Source organism: Ranitomeya imitator, chromosome 3 (genome assembly GCF_032444005.1).
Source record: "Ranitomeya imitator isolate aRanImi1 chromosome 3, aRanImi1.pri, whole genome shotgun sequence".
Taxonomy (NCBI): Eukaryota; Metazoa; Chordata; class Amphibia; order Anura; family Dendrobatidae; genus Ranitomeya; species Ranitomeya imitator.
Window position 1 is genome coordinate 304453944 of NC_091284.1, and position 20370 is coordinate 304474313.

Consider the following 20370-nt stretch of genomic DNA (forward strand, 5'->3'; position numbering starts at 1 on the left):
ACCTGCAGACAAAGTAGAAATTCAGGAGGTCCACAATCAGCACACTTAATATAAGGCTCCATGAGATAAGAAGAACATCCGCGGCATGGTGGTTTATCAAAAGCATCACCTAGATTTAGTGGAAAACAAAATAAAAAAAATCTCTTTATACTACAACAAGAGACGGAAACTACAGAACACAGCAGTCCCCTCCATTGTGCTAATAGGTGGGCAACATCACCACTTTGTCACCAAAGTCTGCCAAATATTGCATACAATCAAATTATGTCACTTACTGTAATTGTCTCCAAACTAAATTGATGAAGGAGCAGCAGAGATGTCACCACAGTGCGACCGGACTTGCGGTGGATACCGCATCCTCCGCTGACCAGGACACGCAGGCTCTATACCACAGAAGGCAATACCGCCTGACTTATCCCCCCGAGACACTGGCTATGTCCACCTGTATCTATGACCTTAATGAAAACCCATAATCTTTTGGGTCCACTAACTTCTGTTCACGATCAAATATTGTGACTGATGAGGGTCCGGCTATAGGACTGAAACATTTCTTCTGTTATTTACCGTGGACACCATTAAATCACTTTATCTGATTAAGTGAAGTCTGAGTGCTGAGATTTTTGCTATTATCACATGTCCGAAGGCAGAGCTGGAGCCCATTATCATGGACATGTAATGGGAGCAGCTGAGATGTCACCACATGCTCACAGGCAGAGTTGGACCCCCCATCAAGGACATGTAATGGGAGCAGCGGAGATGGAGCCCACATCATGGACATGCGACGGGGAAGCAGAGATGGAGACCACATCATGGTCATGTAACGGAGCAGCACAGATGTCACCACAGATGAGACTACATCATGGACATGTGAGTGATGGGAGCAGCATAGATGGAGCCCACATCAAAAACATGTGATGGGAGCAGCAGAGATGTCACATGTCCACAGGCAGAGATGGAGCCCACATCATGGCCCTGTAATAGGAGCAGCAGGGATGTCACCACACGTCTGCAGAGATGGAGCCCACATCATGGACATGTGATGGGAGAAGCAGAAATGGAGCCCACATCATGGACATGTGATGGGGCAGAAGAGATGGAACCCACATCATGGACATGTAATGGGAGCAGCAGAGATGGAGCCCACATCAAGGACATGTGATGGAGGCAGAAGAGATGGAGCACTCATCATGGACATGTGATGGCAGCAGCAGACATGGAACCCACATAATGGACATATGATGGGGCAGCAGAGATGGAGCCCACTTCATAGAAATTTAATGGGAACAGCAGAGATGGAACCCACATCATGGACAAGCGATGCAGAAGAGATGGAGCCCACACCATGGACATGCGATGGAGGCAGAAGAGAAGTAACCCACATCATGGACATGTGATGGGACAGCAGAGACGGAGCCCACATCAAGGACATGTGATGGGAGCAACAGAGATGTCACCACATGTCCACAGGCAGAGATGGAGCTCACATCATGGCCCTGTAATAAGAGCAGCAGAGATGTCACCACACGTCTGCAAGCAGAGATGGAGCCCACATCATGTACATGTAATGGAGGCAGAAGAGATGGATCCCACATAAAGGACATGTGAAGGAGGCAGAAGAGATGGAGTCCACATCATGGAAATGTGATGGGAGCAGCAGAGATGGAGCCCACATCATGGACATGTGATGGGAGCAGCAGAGATGGAGCCCACATCATGGACATGTAATGGGTACAGCAGAGATGGAGCCCACATCATGGACATGTAATGGATACAGCAGAGATGGAGCCCACATCATGGACAAGAGATGCAGACAAAAGAGATGGAGCCCACGCCATGGATATGCGATGGGGAAGCAGAGACGGAGCCCACATCATGGACATGCAATGGGGCAGCAAAGATGGAGCCCACATCATGGACATGCAATGGGGCAGCAGAGATGGAGCCCACATCATGGACATGCAATGGGGCAGCAGAGATGGAGCCCACATCATGGACATGCAATGGGGCAGCAGAGATGGAGCCCACATCATGGACATGCAATGGGGCAGCAGAGATGGAGCCCACATGATGGACATGCAATGGGGCAGCAAAGATGGAGCCCACATCATGGACATGTAATGGGTACAGCAGAGATGGAGCCCACATCATGGACATGTAATGGATACAGCAGAGATGGAGCCCACATCATGGACAAGAGATGCAGACAAAAGAGATGGAGCCCACGCCATGGATATGCGATGGGGAAGCAGAGACGGAGCCCACATCATGGACATGCAATGGGGCAGCAAAGATGGAGCCCACATCATGGACATGCAATGGGGCAGCAGAGATGGAGCCCACATCATGGACATGCAATGGGGCAGCAGAGATGGAGCCCACATCATGGACATGCAATGGGGCAGCAGAGATGGAGCCCACATCATGGACATGCAATGGGGCAGCAGAGATGGAGCCCACATCAGGACATACGATGGGGCAGCAGAGATGGAGCCCACATCATGGGCATGCGATGGGGCAGCAGAGATGGAGCCCACATCATGGACATGCTATGGGGCAGCAGAGATGGAGCCCACATCATGGACATGCTATGGGGCAGCAGAAATGGAGCCCACATGATGGACATGCAATGGGGCAGCAAAGATGGAGCCCACATCATGGACATGCAATGGGGCAGCAGAGATGGAGCCCAGATCATGGGCATGCGATGGGGCAGCAGAGATGGAGCCCACATCAGGACATACGATGGGGCAGCAGAGATGGAGCCCACATCATGGGCATGCGATGGGGCAGCAGAGATGGAGCCCACATCATGGACATGCTATGGGGCAGCAGAGATGGAGCCCACATCATGGACATGCTATGGGGCAGCAGAAATGGAGCCCACATCATGGACATGCTATGGGGCTGCAGAGATGGAGCCCACATCATGGACATGCGATGGGGCAGCAGAGATGGAGCCCACATCATGGACATGTGATGGGGCAGCAGAGATGGAGCCCACATCATGGACATGTGATGGGGCAGCAGAGATGGAGCCCACATCATGGACATGTGATGGGGCAGCAGAAATGGAGCCCAGATCATGGGCATGTGATGGGGCAGCAGAGATGGAGCCCACATCATGGACATGCGATGGCAGCAGAGATGGAGCCCACATCATGGACATGTGATGGGGCAGCAGAGATGGAGCCCACATCATGGACATGTGATGGCAGCAGAGATGGAGCCCACATCATGGACATGTGATGGGGCAGCAGAGATGGAGCCCACATCATGGACATGTGATGGGGCAGCAGAGATGGAGCCCACATCATGGACATGTGATGGCAGCAGAGATGGAGCCCACATCATGGACATGTGATGGCAGCAGAGATGGAGCCCACATCAGGACATGCGATGGCAGCAGAGATGGAGCCCACATCAGGACATGTGATGGGGCAGCAGACTACCAGTGTGGGGCAGCGGCAGCCACAGGTCGACGTGCAGTCGGTGCCACAGGTCATGCAGTATCTGATGGTGAGCAGACACGAGTGCACAGCCGGTAGTGCGTCCATCATGTGATCATGGATAGCAGTACAGGCCGTTACTGATGGCAATAAGCAGGGCTGACATTCTTCCACATTGGCCCTAAGCAGGTGCGGGAGAAGTTTACTACAAAGGGTTCTTTGGTTACTACAGAACAAAGGTAATGCAGCGCCAGCCCAACAGGTGGCGTGGTGTCGCCTGCACCCAACACATACAATGGAAACTTGCCCACCCGTGACCCTAATGTGCAGCACAGACGCGCGCGATGCCGCGTCACAGGGAAAATCCCTAGGGCCACCACCGCTCTGTATGACCGAGAGTGAGCACGGTACGAACCTCGGAACGGAGCCAGTCGGTCCATAGTAAACACACGATGTTTCCTTTCCCGGCTCTTAGCCCCGCCTCCTCCACCCTCCAGCCAATCCTCTGCCAGCGCTCTTGATGACCATAGGAAAAGGCAGGCAAGACTGGTAGATAGCCGAACAGACGAAGATCTCTGTGATCTCCTTGGCTGGGTGTGTCTGCGCGTGCGCGTACACACACACACACACACACACACACACACACACACACACACACACACACACACACACACACACACACACACACACACACACACCCGATTCTACGTATTCTAGAATATGCATGTCCACGTAGTATATTGCCCAGTCACGTAGTATATTGCCCAGCCACGTAGTATATTGCCCAGTCACGTAGTATATTGCCCAGTCACGTAGTATATTGCCCAGCCACGTAGTATATTGTCCAGCCACGTAGTATATTGCACAGTCACGTAGTATATTGCCCAGTCACATACTATATTGCCCAGCCACATAGTATATTGCCCAGTGAAGTAGTATACAGCACAGAGCCACGTAGTATATTGCCCAGTCACGTAGTATATTGCCCAGTCACGTAGTATATTGCCCAGTCACGTAGTATATTGCCCAGCCACGTAGTATATTGCCCAGCCACGTAGTATATTGCCCAGTCACGTAGTATATTGCCCAGCCACGTAGTATATTGCCCAGTCACGTAGTATATTGCCCAGCCACGTAGTATATTGCCCAGCCACGTAGTACAGGTCCTTCTCAAAAAATTAGCATATAGTGTTAAATTTCATTATTTACCATAATGTAATGATTACAATTAAACTTTCATATATTATAGATTCATTATCCACCAACTGAAATTTGTCAGGTCTTTTATTGTTTTAATACTGATGATTTTGGCATACAACTCCTGATAACCCAAAAAACCTGTCTCAATAAATTAGCATATTTCACCCATCCAATCAAATAAAAGTGTTTTTTAATAACAAACAAAAAAACCAACAAATAATAATGTTCAGTTATGCACTCAATACTTGGTCGGGAATCCTTTGGCAGAAATGACTGCTTCAATGCGGCGTGGCATGGAGGCAATCAGCCTGTGACACTGCTGAGATGTTATGGAGGCCCAGGATGCTTCAATAGCGGCCTTAAGCTCATCCAGAGTGTTGGGTCTTGCGTCTCTCAACTTTCTCTTCACAATATCCCACAGATTCTCTATGGGGTTCAGGTCAGGAGAGTTGGCAGGCCAATTGAGCACAGTAATACCATGGTCAGTAAACCATTTACCAGTGGTTTTAGCACTGTGAGCAGGTGCCAGGTCGTGCTGAAAAATGAAATCTTCATCTCCATAAAGCATTTCAGCCGATGGAAGCATGAAGTGCTCCAAAATCTCCTGATAGCTAGCTGCATTGACCCTGCCCTTGATGAAACACAGTGGACCAACACCAGCAGCTGACATGGCACCCCACACCATCACTGACTGTGGGTACTTGACACTGGACTTCAGGCATTTTGGCATTTCCTTCTCCCCAGTCTTCCTCCAGACTCTGGCACCTTGATTTCCGAATGACATGCAAAATTTGCTTTCATCAGAAAAAAGTACTTGGGACCACTTAGCAACAGTCCAGTGCTGCTTCTCTGTAGCTCAAAAGTGGCTTTACCTGGGGAATGCGGCACCTGTAGCCCATTTCCTGCACACGCCTGTGCACGGTGGCTCTGGATGTTTCCACACCAGACTCAGTCCACTGCTTCCTCAGGTTCCCCAAGGTCTGGAATCGGTCCTTCTCCACAATCTTCCTCAGGTCCGGTCTCCTCTTCTCGTTGTACAGCGTTTTCTGCCACATTGTTTCCTTCCAACAGACTTACCATTGAGGTGCCTTGATACAGCACTCTGGGAACAGCCTATTTGTTGAGAAATTTCTTTCTGGGTCTTACCCTCTTGCTTGAGGGTGTCAATGATGGCCTTCTTGACATCTGTCAGGTCGCTAGTCTTAAGGTACCGTCACACATAGCGACGCTGCAGCGATACCGACAACGATCCGGATCGCTGCAGCGTCGCTGTTTGGTCGCTGGAGAGCTGTCACACAGACCGCTCTCCAGCGACCAACGATCCCGAGGTCCCCGGTAACCAGGGTAAACATCGGGTAACTAAGCGCAGGGCCGCGCTTAGTAACCCGATGTTTACCCTGGTTACCATCCTAAAAAGTAAAAAAACAAACGCTACATACTTACCTACCGCTGTCTGTCCTCGGCGCTCTGCTTCTCTGGTCTGGCTGTGAGCGCCGGGCAACCAGAAAGCAGAGCGGTGACGTCACCGCTCTGCTTTCCGGCTGACCGACGCTCACAGCCAGAGCAGGAGGAGAGCAGAGCACAGCGCTGGAGGACAGACGGCTGTAGGTAAGTATGTAGTGTTTGTTTTTTTACTTTTAGGATGGTAACCAGGGTAAACATCGGGTTACTAAGCGCGGCCCTGCGCTTAGTTACCCGATGTTTACCCTGGTTACCAGCAAAGACATCGCTGAATCGGTGTCACACACGCCGATTCAGCGATGTCTACGGGGAGTCCAGCGACGAAATAAAGTTCTGGACTTTCTTCCCCGACCAGCGATCTCCCAGCAGGAGCCTGATCGCTGCTGCCTGTCACACTGGACGATATCGCTAGCGAGGACTCTGCAACGTCACGGATCGCTAGCGATATCGTCTAGTGTGACAGTACCTTTACCCATGATGGGGGTTTTGAGTAATGAACCAGGCAGGGAGTTTATAAAAGCCTCAGGTATCTTTTGCATGTGTTTAGAGTTAATTAGTTGATTCAGAAGATTAGGGTAATAGGTCGTTTAGAGCAGAGGTCCCCAACTCCAGTCCTCAAGGCCCACCAACAGGTCATGTTTTCAGGATTTCCTTAGTCTTGCCCAGGTAATAATTGCATCACCTGTGCAATGCAAAGGAAATCCTGAAAACATGACCTGTTGGTGGGCCTTGAGGACTGGAGTTGGGGAACACTGGTTTAGAGAACCTTTTCTTGATATGCTAATTTATTGAGACAGGTTTTTTGGGTTATCAGGAGTTGTATGCCAAAATCATCAGTATTAAAACAATAAAAGACCTGACAAATTTCAGTTGGTGGATAATGAATCTATAATATATGAAAGTTTAATTGTAATCATTACATTATGGTAAATAATGAAATTTAACACTATATGCTAATTTTTTGAGAAGGACCTGTATATTGCCCAGCCACGTAGTATATTGCCCAGCCACGTAGTATATTGCACAGTCACGTAGTATATTGCCCAGTCACATAGTATATTGCCCAGCCACATAGTATATTGCCCAGTGAAGTAGTATACAGCACAGAGCCATGTAGTATATTGCCCAGCCACGTAGTATATTGCCCAGCTAAGTATTATATTTCCCAGCCGCGTAGTATATTGCCCAGCCACGTAGTATATTGCCCAACCACGTAGTATATTGCCCACTCACGTAGTATATTACCCAGTCACGTAGTATATTACCCAGTCACGTAGTATATTGCACAGTCACGTAGTATATTGCCCAGTCACATAGTATATTGCCCAGCCACATAGTATATTGCCCAGCGAAGTAGTATACAGCACAGAGCCACATAGTATATTGCCCAGCCAAGTAGTATATTGCCCAGTCATGTAGTATATTGCCCAGCCACGTAGTATATTGCCCAGCCACGTAGTATATTGCCCAGCCACATAGTATATTGCCCAGTCACGTAGTATATTGCCCAGTCACGTAGTATATTGCCCATTTACGTAGTATATTGCCCAGTCAAGTAGTATATTGCCCAGCCACGTAGTATATTGCACAGCGACGTAGTATATTGCACAGCGACGTAGTATATTGCACAGCGACGTAGTATATTGCACAGCCACTTAGTATATTGCCCAGTCAAGTAGTATATTGCCCAGCCACGTAGTATATTGCCCAGCTACGTAGTATATTGCCCAGTCACGTAGTATATTGCCCAATTACGTATATTGGCAGTCACGTAGTATATTGCCCAGTCACGTAGTATATTGGTCAGTCACGTAGTATATTGCCCAGCCACGTAGTATATTGCCCAGCCACGTATGTAACTGGTTAAAAAAGACTTAAAATAAAAAATAAACATACAGTATCCTCACCTTCCGAAGGCCCCTTGTAGTCCTGGCGCTTGTGTGCGGTGCACGCGGCAGCTTCCGGTCCCAGGGTTGGTATGAGCGCAGGACCTGTGATGACGTCGCAGTCACATGACCGTGACGTCATGGCAGGTCCTTCTCGCATAGCATCCTTGCCACCGGAACCGAGGAGAGGGCGCGACATCGGAGGGTGAGAATAAAGTTTTTTTTTATTATTATTATTTGTAACATTAGATATTTTTACTATTGATGCTGCATACGCAGCATCAATAGTAAAAGTTGGTCACACAGGGTTAATAGCTGCGTTAATGGAGTGCGTTGCACTGCGGTCCATTAATGCTGGCATTAACCCTGTGTGAGGGCTGACTGGAGGGGAGTATGGAGCGGCCATTTTGCCGCCGGACTGTGCCCGTCGCTGATTGGTCGTGGCTATTTTGCCGCGACCAATCAGGGACTTGGATTTTCATGACAGACAGAGGCCGCGACCAATGAATATCCATGACAGACAGAAAGACGGAAGTGACCCTTAGACAATTATATAGTAGATATGGAAAGATGCACACGCAGTGATGGGCAGTCCGGCTCTTTTTTGTGATCCGGTTCATTCGGCTCCGCTCACCATAAAGAGCCAACTCCTTTGGCTCACGATCCGGCTCTTTTCCTAAATAGAATTACGTTTAACACAGTCATCTTTCCAGGTCTTTGCCTGTACAGTGAGAGCCTCATTATACACCTGTATAAGGCCGGCCTCACACTAGCAAGTTTTACGGACATAAGAGAGATGCTGAAAATACGGATTGCATACGGTACAATGCTTCTCTATGCCCCTGCTCCTATCAGCCGTATTTTACTGATCCGTATTATACGGTCTTCTACGGCTGTAGAAAATCGCAGCATGCTGCATTTGTCACCCTATTGCGCAAAAAATCCGCCAATGAAAGTCTATGGGGGCCAGAAAAATACGGATTACACACGGACCAGCAGTGTGACTTTCGAGAAATACGCAGCGGTGTTCTATAGAAAAGTCGGCAATTCAGTGCGGTGTACAGTAAAATCACACTGACAGCTTACAATAGAATAGTGTACACATAGAATAGGTATATATATATATATTTATATATATATATCTCTATAATATAACGCTGGGAGCGTCACTCTGTCCGAAGCCTTTATAGACTGCGCAAGCGCAAGCGCCGGCGCAGTCTGGGCCTCACAGAGTGACGCTCCCAGCAGATCGCGGTATGCGTAAACACTGAACGCACACCGCGATCTCCACCAGAGAGTCAGGGACCGCCAGGAGGGTAAGTATATTCACCTGTCCCCCGTTCCAGCACTGCGTGCGGCTCCGTCTCCCGGGTCCTCTGCTGTGACGTTCCCAGTTCAGAGGGTGCGATGACGCGCTTAATGCGCGCCGGCGCCGCCCTCTGACTGAACAGTCACAGCCAGAGGAGCCGGAAGATGGCGGCGCGCAGCGCTGGAACGGGACAGACAGGTGAGTATAGCAAGTGCTGGGGGCCTGAGCTAGCGGTGACTCCGGCACCTGACCCCCACAGCGCGCCGGTGTCACCGCCTGCTCAGGCCCCCCAGTACTCGGCAGCCAGCGACGATAGGTGAGTATGGTATTTTTTTTTTATATATATATATATGGCAGCGTACGGGGCATATATAATGGAGCATCTTATGGGGGGCATATAATACAATGGTGGCGCAATATGGGAGCAGCACATGACTGTTGTGAATTCCGCTCTTGGGCTCCCTCCGGTGGTTGTAAGTGGCAATTTTGTGAGTTCTGCTCTTGGGCTCCCTCAGGTGGTTTTAAGTGGAGTGGCTGCTCCTTGGATTTAGCTGTCAGCAGCTGCTTCCACTGATTGTCTATTCTGCTCGGCTATTTAGCCTGGCTCTTTCCTTCAGCTTGTGCCACTTGTCAATGGTTCCTGGTTGGATTCACATCTCTTTGGATTTCCCTGTTATCCTGACCAGTTCAGCAAAGCTAAGTCCTTGCTTGCTCTTTTCTGTCCACAGGTTGTGGACTTATCCGTTCTGTGCTTTCTATGTTTGTCCAGCTTGTCAGTATGAATTAATTCAGTTATGCTGGAAGCTCTGGGAAGCAGATTTACCCTCCACACCTTTAGTCAGGTGTGGAGATTTTTGTAAACTCTGTGTGGATTTTTTGTAGTGTTTTATACTGACCGCACAGTATTCCATCCTGTCCTATCTATTTAGCTAGACTGGCCTCCTGTGCTCATCCTGGTTTCATTCTGTGTATGTCTTTTCCCTCTCCACTCACAGTCAGGGGCGGATTATCAGAGGGTCAATATGGGCGGTAGCCCAGGGCCCAGTGGTCTGGGGGGGCCCTGGGCTATCGCACAGATTGACCCTCCGCTAATGGTCTGTGACTGCCCGCCGGGCGGCGTTTGTGTGCCCGCATCGGGCCCCTTCTCATCTGCTCACCGGGCCCCTTCCGGCGCTGCGGCGGTTTCCTATTGACGTGCGGGCACGCGCCCGCACGTCAATTGTTAACAACAACAGCCGCCAGCCAATTGGAGGCTGGCAGCTGAAGTCGGCCGCAGCGCACACGTCGCCGGCGTCTGACGTCATTGTCAGTCGCCGGCGAGTGTGCGCTGCTGCAGGGAGCTCGCCGCCTGGAGCGCGGACGGGTGAGGAGACTGCTTGGTTTTTTTTTGGATCAGTTATCAGTTATCGGTGGACACACTGGGGGGCAATGCTGGAGGACACACTGGGGGGCAATGCTGGAGGACACACTGGCGGGCAATGCTGGAGACACTGGGGCAGATTGGAGCACACACTGGGGGGCAATGCTGGAGACACTGGGGCAGATTGGAGGACACACTGGGGGCAATGCTGGAGACAATGGGGCAGATTGGAGGACACACTAAGGGCAATGCTGGAGACACTGGGGGGCAATGCTGGAGGACACACTGGGGGGCAATGCTGGAGACAGTGGGGCAGATTGGAGGACACACTAAGGGCAATGCTGGAGACACTGGGGGGCAATGCTGGAGGACACACTGGGGGGCAATGCTGGAGGACACACTGGGGGGCAATGCTGGAGGACACACTGGGGGGCAATGCTGGAGGACACTAGGGGGCAATGCTGGAGGGCACACTGGGGGGCAATGCTGGAGACACTGGGGCAGATTGGAGGACACACTGGGGGGGGCAATACTGGAGACACTGGGCAGATTGGAGGACACACTAAGGGCAATGCTGGAGGACACACTGGGGGGCAATGCTGGAGGACACACTGGGGGGCAATGCTGGAGGACACACTGGGGGGCAATGCTGGAGGACACACTGGGGGGCAATGCTGGAGACACTGGGGCAGATTGGAGGACACACTGGGGGCAATGCTGGAGACAGTGGGGCAGATTGGAGGACACACTAAGGGCAATGCTGGAGACACTGGGGGGCAATGCTGGAGGACACACTGGGGGGCAATGCTGGAGACAGTGGGGCAGATTGGAGGACACACTAAGGGCAATGCTGGAGACACTGGGGGGCAATGCTGGAGGACACACTGGGGGGCAATGCTGGAGGACACACTGGGGGGCAATGCTGGAGGACACACTGGGGGGCAATGCTGGAGGACACTAGGGGGCAATGCTGGAGGGCACACTGGGGGGCAATGCTGGAGACACTGGGGCAGATTGGAGGACACACTGGGGGGGCAATACTGGAGACACTGGGCAGATTGGAGGACACACTAAGGGCAATGCTGGAGGACACACTGGGGGGCAATGCTGGAGGACACTGGGGGGCAATGCTGGAGGACACACTGGGGGGCAATGCTGGAGGACACACTGGGGGGCAATGCTGGAGGACACACTGGGGGCAATGCTGGAGACAGTGGGGCAGATTGGAGGACACACTGGGGGCAATGCTGGAGACAGTGGGGCAGATTGGAGGACACTGGGGGGCAATGCTGGAGACACTGGGGCAGATTGGAGGACACACTGGGGGCAATGCTGGAGACAGTGGGGCAGATTGGAGGACACACTGGGGGCAATGCTGGAGACACTGGGGCAGATTGGAGGACACACTAAGGGCAATGCTGGAGACACTGGGGCAGATTGGAGGACACGCTGGGGGCAATGCTGGAGACAGTGGGGCAGATTGGAGGACACACTGGGGGCAATGCTGGAGACACTGGGGCAGATTGGAGGACACACTGGGGGCAATGCTGGAGACAGTGGGGCAATGCTTGAGACAGTGGGGCAATGCTGGAGACAGTGGGGCAGATTGCTGGAGGACACACTGGGGGCAATGCTGGAGACAGTGGGGCAGATTGCTGGAGACAGTGGGGCAGATTGCTGGAGACACTGGGGCAGATGATTGCTGGACACACAGGGCCAATGCTGGAGACACTGGGGCAGATGATTGCTGGAGACACTGGGGCAGATTGGAGGACACACTGGGGGCAATGCTGGAGACAGTGGGGCAGATTGGAGGACACACTGGGGGCAATGCTGGAGACACTGGGGCAGATTGGAGGACACACTAAGGGCAATGCTGGAGACACTGGGGCAGATTGGAGGACACGCTGGGGGCAATGCTGGAGACAGTGGGGCAGATTGGAGGACACACTGGGGGCAATGCTGGAGACACTGGGGCAGATTGGAGGACACACTGGGGGCAATGCTGGAGACAGTGGGGCAATGCTGGAGACAGTGGGGCAATGCTGGAGACAGTGGGGCAGATTGCTGGAGGACACACTGGGGGCAATGCTGGAGACAGTGGGGCAGATTGCTGGAGACAGTGGGGCAGATTGCTGGAGACACTGGGGCAGATGATTGCTGGACACACAGGGGCAATGATGGAGACACTGGGGACTGGGGCAGATGATTGCTGGACACACTGGGGCAATGCTGGAGACACTGGGCCAGATTGCTGGACACACTGGTGGTAATATGCTGGACACACTGGGGCAGATTGCTGGACACACTGTCTGGGGGCAATATGCTGGACATACTGGGGCAGATTGCTGGAGACACTGGGGGTAATATGCTGGACACACTGGGGGTAATATGCTGGACACACTGGGGGCAGGACTGGAGGCATGGGCAGAATGGAGACACGGGGCATGATTGGAGACATGGGGCAGGATTGGACCATGGGGCAGGATGGATACGATGGAGACAGATGGGGCAGGATGGGGAGATCACATGGTGTAGAATGGATACTCATGAGTGCAGGATGGGAGAACATATGGCTGGAGCCAGGAATGAGATAAACGGGGCCAGGGTGGGGAATATTTTTACCATAGCGGCTAAGTAAGGGATATTATTACTGCAGTGATGTATTTATTTTATTTATTCAGTCGCCATGACAGCACAACGAGAGAGGGGATCCGCCCTTCAGGGACAGGAAACCTCAGACATAAAAAGGGCGGCACCTCGCTCCCCCGCCAGTTGGTTTCCTGTCCCTGACAGTGGAACCTCTTCAGACAGACCCTGAGAAGAGGGTCGAAGAAAAGAAGTTATCCCACTCCTGACAGGCCGATGCAGGTAGCGGGGGTCCCCTACCTCGGCCTGGTCAGGATGATGGAAGCACCACACGGCAGGGGGACTGTCTGTGTAGGTGACAGCAGGAGGAAGCAGCCCTAAGCAGAGGGGTTGGCTTCTAAAGGTGCCGCTGTATACCTGGTACGTAAGGTCCCCATGGTGCCGCATCTGCTGGAGCCTCCGGGGTCTGTCCGCCGCTGGCGCTGTGGTCTGCGGTGGCTGGGGAGTGCTGCCGTCCTTGTTCGGCGCATCTGCTCTCAGCGCTGCAGCTGCGTCCGGAAGAGGCGTGTCCGGATGACGCGGCGAGCAGCGCGGGGCGATGACGCGGCCGCGCATGCGCGGTGGCGCCTTGTTCCGGCTAATGGCGGCGCCCAGCGTCGGGGGTGGGATTTTGGCCTCGGGGTGTCCAGCGCTCTACAGGCGGCTAGCGGTCGGACCCTAGCGGTGCAGTACCACTCAGCGGTGCACCGAGGAATGTCCCTGCTGACCCCCATCCGGGGGTGGTACCCAGGGGGATGGATTTAAACGTTGCACTGAGGCCTCAGCGTGTTCCTGTCCACCTTTTCCGGTATGGAGTCACTGGAGGGAACACCGCAGCTGTGCGGTGAACAGCAGCAACCACTTGAGCAGCCTTTGAGAAGCTCCCAGCGACGTTCTAGTGGCAGTAGTCGCGCTGGTGGAGCTAAAGCGGCTCAGAAATCAACCAAGTCATCGGGCCGTAAGGAATCTCCGGCTAAGAAGGACCCCCCGATCACGGTACCATTCGCTACAGGGATGGGTAAGTGAGCTTCGTGAAAGTACGCTTTCTGATTGCTGTCCCTCCTTGTATTCCCTCTCTCCTTATTAGGGGAGGAAATCTGTGTCCAAGTCCAAACATAGGGAGTGTGCCATATGTACGGAGCCACTTCCAGATGGACATAAAAAGAAGTTGTGCAGCATCTGCATACCACGTTTAATTGAGGAGGAGGCCCCTGACCTTACGTCTACTCTTAGGGATTTTGTTAGACAGGAGGTCAGAGATTCCATGAGGTCTCAGAAGACGGTTTCCAGAAAGAGGAAGGAGATATTATCCCCAGCCTCAGATGTAGATTCAGACACAGGTGGTGTAAGCTCAGATTCTCGCCCATCATCATCATCAGAGGACATGGATTCTAGCCGAGCCTGTCTGTCACTGGATAGGATTAACCACCTAGTCAAAGCCGTCAACAACACTATGGGCATTGAGGAGACCCAGACGGAATGTTCCATCCAGGACATAATGTTTAAAGGCATAGATCGCAAATCCCGAAGGGTCTTTCCGGTAGTTGATAAAATTAAGACGCTGATTACAAAAGAATGGAAGAAACCTGAAAGGAAGGGATCACTTCCACCAGCATTTAAAAGGAGGTATCCCTTTGAGGAAGAAGCTTCATCCTCATGGGACAAGGTCCCGAAATTGGATGCAGCGGTGGCCAAAGCATGTAAGAAAACTTCTCTCCCATTTGAAGATTTGGGAAACCTAAAGGACCCGCTTGATAGGAAGGCCGAGGTGTTCCTTAAAGGAGCTTGGGAGACGTCAGCGGGATCCCTGAGGCCAGCAATTGCGGCCACCTGCACAGCCCGGTCGTTGATGGTGTGGCTGGGTCACCTAGAAGACCAACTCAAGGATAAAGTTCCTAGGAACGAGATCCTATCGTCTATGTTCATGATTCAGGATGCTGCAGCCTTCCTTTTGGATGCGTCAGCAGATTCCGTTAGGCTGGCCGCAAGGTCCTCAGCCTTGTCTAATGCAGCCCGTAGAGCTCTTTGGATAAAATGCTGGCCAGGAGACTTACAGGCCAGATCGAAGCTATGTGGCATCCCCTGTGAGGGTGTTCATTTGTTTGGCCCAGTACTAGATGAACTTCTAGAAAAGGCGGGTGACAGCAAAAAACGATTCCCTCTTTTGACAAGACCCTTCTATAGGCGGGATTACAACAGAGGAGGGCCGTATCGCCGAAGATCGGACAGAGATTCAAATAGAGAATCGACCAGATATAACTCTTACAGAAGAAGAGGTAGAGGTTATATGTTTAACTCCTCTAGAGACTCTAAAAAACCTCAATGACTGGCGGTCCAGGTGGGCGGTAGGCTTTTAGCCTACTACCCAGCCTGGTTAAAGATCACCAATAGCCCATGGATACTCAGTATCATTAAAGAGGGGTTAAAGTTCCAGTTCCATCATATCCCTCAGGACAAATTTAAATTAACTCCTATCCGTTCTTCTCCTGCAGAACAGTTGGCATTGGAATCAGAGGTTCAAGATCTCCAACAAAAGGGGGTTCTTATTAAAGTACCCACGGAAGAACAAGGTACGGGGTTTTATTCCCCTTTATTCCTGGTAAAGAAGCCAGATGGGTCATATCGTACCATCATCAATCTGAAAGGCCTGAATGAATTCTTGCTGGTCCCATCCTTTAAAATGGAATCTGTGAAAACGGCAATAAAGCTTCTTTTTCACAATTGCTTCATGGTTGTCTTAGATCTGAAAGACGCCTATTACCATGTCCCGATACATATAAATCATCAGCACTTTCTCAGGGTGGCGGTTTCTCTTGCCGGCACAGTAGAGCACTTTCAATATCGGGCACTCCCCTTTGGTGTTGCAGTCGCACCACGGGTTTTCACTAAGATTATGGTAGAGGTGATGGCACACCTTCATGAGCAAAACATACTAATAATTCCCTACCTGGATGATTTATTGATTGTTGGGCGTTCAGAGTCACACTGTAAAGAGCAGTTGGAGAAAGTGATGGCAGCATTACATAACTTAGGATGGATTATCAATCTCAAAAAATCGCGTCTTCAGCCCTTAACATCACAGCAGTTTTTGGGTCTTATTGTAGATTCGGGTCAGCAGGAATGTCGCTTGCCAGACTCAGAAGTTGATAGTATTCATCGGCTGGCCTCCAGAGCAATTAATAATCCCGTAGTCTCCTTAAGAAGTGCTATGTCACTTTTGGGTTCTCTTACTTCTGTTTTCCGGCGGTGCTGTGGGCACAGTTTCACTCCAGGTCTCTGCAGTGGGATGTTCTACATAATTTTCGTCGGCTGGGCGCTAACCTTGATAAGACATTTTCTCTATCTGTTGAGGCCACTGATTCACTAATTTGGTGGACGCACATTCCAAATCTGCGTAAAGGGGTACCCTGGACAAATCGAATAACGCGAGTAATAACAACTGATGCTAGCCCCACGGGTTGGGGGGCACACTGGGAAGATAATTGCATTCAGGGTCTGTGGTCCCAGTCTGAGCGAGACATGTCTTCCAATCTAAAAGAATTGTTGGCGGTAGAACGCGCCTTGAATGGATTCCTTATACCTCTGCAGGGTAGACATGTCGGACTACTCTCTGACAACCAGGTGACCGTTGCTTATGTTAACCACCAAGGAGGTACGCGGTCTAGGTCTTTAATGAACGTTACAAATCGTATTTTTCAGATGGCCGAAAATCACCTACTCTCCCTTACGGCCCTTCATATAAAGGGAAAACTAAATACCATGGCCGATTATTTAAGCCGCAACGAGCTCAAACAAGGGGACTGGTCTCTAAAACCGGCTGTCTTCAATCAGATCGTACGTTTATGGGGATGTCCAGAAATAGATCTTTTTGCCAGTCGAGGAAACAGGAAACTACATCAATTCTGTTCCCTAAATCCGGAGGACAACCCGTATGCAGTCGACGCTCTTCTGATCTCCTGGAACTTCAGTCTCGCCTATGCCTTTCCCCCTCTAAATCTGATTCCTATAGTTCTGAGGAAAATTCGGGAAGACAGGGCCCGAGTGATATTAATAGCCCCGTTCTGGCCCAGGAGGTCGTGGTTCCCATGGCTGAGAAGCATGTCCATTTCCCAGCCATGGATCCTCCCAGAAATACCAGACCTCCTTTCCCAGGGTCCAGTCCTTCATCCACGAGTAACCAACTTACACCTGACAGCGTGGAATTTGAGAGATCGCTTCTGAAAGGGAAGGGATTTTCTCAAAATCTTATAAATACGCTGCTTAAAAGCAGTAAAACCTCCACGACTAACATTTATGTTAGGGTTTGGAAAAGATTCCTATCGAGTTCAGGGGCACAAATTAATCAAAGACCTGATATTACTCAAATCTTAGAATTTTTGCAAAAGGGCCTAGAGTTAGGCTTGGCCACCAGCACCCTTAGAGTTCAGGTTTCAGCTCTAGGGGCGCTATATAATTCTAACTTAGCCAGTAATCACTGGATAACAAGATTTTTCAAGGCGGTTACCAGATCTAGGCCGGTTATTAAACAAAAAATAGTCCCATGGGACCTAAATCTTGTACTCTCAGCTCTAACACAAGCCCCGTTCAAGCCTATTGACTCTGTCTCAATCAAGATCCTGTCGGTCAAAACGGCCCTCTTAGTTGCCCTCACATCCGCGAGAAGGGTTAGTGATCTACAGGCATTGTCCAGACAACGTCCATATATGCAGTTTAGGGAAGATAGAATGGTTTTGAGACCTGACCCTCTTTATCTTCCAAAGGTTGCTTCAAAATTTCATAGATCCCAAGAGGTGGTCCTACCTTCATTCTGTCCTAATCCCTCTAACGATAAGGAACAGAGATTTCATTGTCTGGACGTACGAAGGTGTCTTCTCAAATACATTTCAGTAACAGACACCTGGAAAAAAGATCACTCCTTATTTTTATCCTACCAGGGAGTTAGGAAGGGGCTTAGGGTATCAAAAAATACGCTAGCCAGATGGATTAGGGAGGCGATATCTCTTGCTTATACCGCAGGTGGCGTGGAAATTCCAGGAGGTATAAAGGCTCACTCCACTCGTGCGGTAGCCACATCCTGGGCTGAGAGACTAGAGGTGTCGATCGAGGACATTTGTAAGGCGGCCACATGGTCTTCTCCATCCACCTTTCTTAGACACTATAGATAGATCTAGGTGGCTCCTCCGACCTCACGTTTGGGAGAAGGGTGCTGGAGGCAGTAGTCCCTCCCTAGTCACTTTTCACTTCTCTGAAAGTCTCTCGTTGTGCTGTCATGGCGACTGAATAAATACGTACGCTACTCACCTGGTAGCAGTGTTTTTTCAGGAGCCATGACAGCACCCTTATATTCCCTACCCTCTTTTGCTTTGTGGGTTCGACACTTCCTTTAGTTAATTCCTAAGTTTATTCACTGGGTGAATTGTACCATATATTAATATTGTTTATGTGCTACTAACCTAGAAGGTCCTTTCATACTCTGTAAACCAACTGGCGGGGGAGTGAGGTGCCGCCCTTTTTATGTCTGAGGTTTCCTGTCCCTGAAGGGCGGATCCCCTCTCTCGTTGTGCTGTCATGGCTCCTGAAAAAACACTGCTACCAGGTGAGTAGCGTACGTATTTTTTGAGTATACTGTTCTAAATGGGGGAGCGGTCCTGTTACTGTGCAGAGTGACACTATATCGCCTTTTTATCTTCATGTGTAATGTAGAAGTTGTGAAAAATTAAGTAATGTGTTCTGCAAGCGGAGCTCGAGATAACTGTGTTATTTCCTGCAGAAACGAGTCCTGGTTGGAAGAAATGATGGCGGTCTGTGCTGGATGAAAGATGAAGGACTTCACCTAGAGACGTCACTGGTGAGTCAGTGTTACCTATACACTGACACTATATATATATATATAGTATACTATAAACAAAGGTCCTGTGTACAATGTCACCAGTGATCACTGTATTACCTATACATTATATACAGAGCTCCTGTGTATAATACCACCAGTGATCTCTGTATTACCTCTACACAGACACTGCATACTAATTACAGATCTCCTGTGAATACTGGCACTTATGGTGATAGTATTGTGTTTTTTGTTTTTTTTTCATTACTGATCAGTATTGTAGTATTCAGTCACTATGTGGTGGTAATATGTGGTCTGGAAATGGTGTTGTGGTATTTGTCCCTTGTATGTGCTATTTGGTCACCAAGTGGTAATATGTGGTCTTGACATGGTGCGGTGGTATTTGTTCCTTGTATGTGATATTATTCGATCACTGTGGTTGTAATTTGTGGTCTGGTCATGGTGCGGTGGTATTTGTTCCTTGTATGTGATATTGGTCAAGATATAACTAAATTGTATTGCAGATTTTAACAAATATTTAATAGGTTACAGTAGAGTAGGGCCCGGCCATTTTTCTGGAATAATCTGGTTCGGGTATATCATGACCCCCGTCTCATGACCCCCGTCTCATGCCCCCGTCACATGCCCCCCGTCACATGCCCCCTGTCACATGCCCCCCGTCACATGACCCCCGTCACATGACCGGGGGGCCCACAGTGTGTGAACAGCCCGGGGCCCTGGCTACCCTTAATCCACCCCTGCTCACAGTCATTACTTGTGGGGGGCTATCTATCCTTTGGGGATTTTCTCTGAGGCAAGATAGTTTTCCTGTTTCTATCTTTAGGGGTAGTTAGTTCTCAGGCTGTGACGAGGTGCCTAGGGAGTGTTAGGAGCATCCCACGGCTACTTCTAGTCTTGTGTTGAGCTTAGGGACTGCGGTCAGTACAGGTACCACTTCCTTCAGAGCTCGTCCCATGTTGCTCCTAAACCACCAGATCATAACAGTACAAGTGGCCAAAAATGAATTAAATGCATCTCAAAAGAAGGAAAAAATTCTGAGCCATTTTTTTTTCTGTGCTCTCTTTTGTCTTTTTTTTTCCTCTTGATCTCTGGGTGGTTCAGGATTTATGCTCTGGCATGGGTGTTTAGGGTTTGTTTTCTCGTGTGGATCAACTTGCTGCAAGAGTACAGAGTATCCAAGATTATGTTGTCCAGACTCCGGCTTTGGAGCCTAGAATTCCTACTCCTGATTT

At 50.3% G+C, this 20370-nt stretch overlaps 1 protein-coding gene across 7 annotated transcripts in view; it reads right to left on the minus strand.

Annotated features, from left to right (window-relative positions):
• TADA2A (transcriptional adaptor 2A) overlaps positions 1 to 3947 on the minus strand; it is a 306061-nt gene extending 302114 nt beyond the window's left edge. For 6 of the 7 annotated variants that reach the window (XR_011319238.1, XR_011319239.1, XM_069756577.1 and 3 more), the window contains exons 1-2: positions 3862 to 3947; positions 3 to 109 (exon numbers count right to left, since the gene is read on the minus strand). Coding sequence is in view for 5 of the 7 variants with exons in the window: in XM_069756577.1 (XP_069612678.1) it covers positions 3 to 109; positions 3862 to 3886 (132 nt within the window). In the remaining 2 variants the exon portion in view is untranslated. The remainder of the gene's footprint in view (positions 1 to 2; positions 110 to 3861) is intronic. The other variant, XM_069756582.1, reaches the window with a different exon arrangement.
• Positions 3948 to 20370: the final 16423 nt, after the last annotated feature.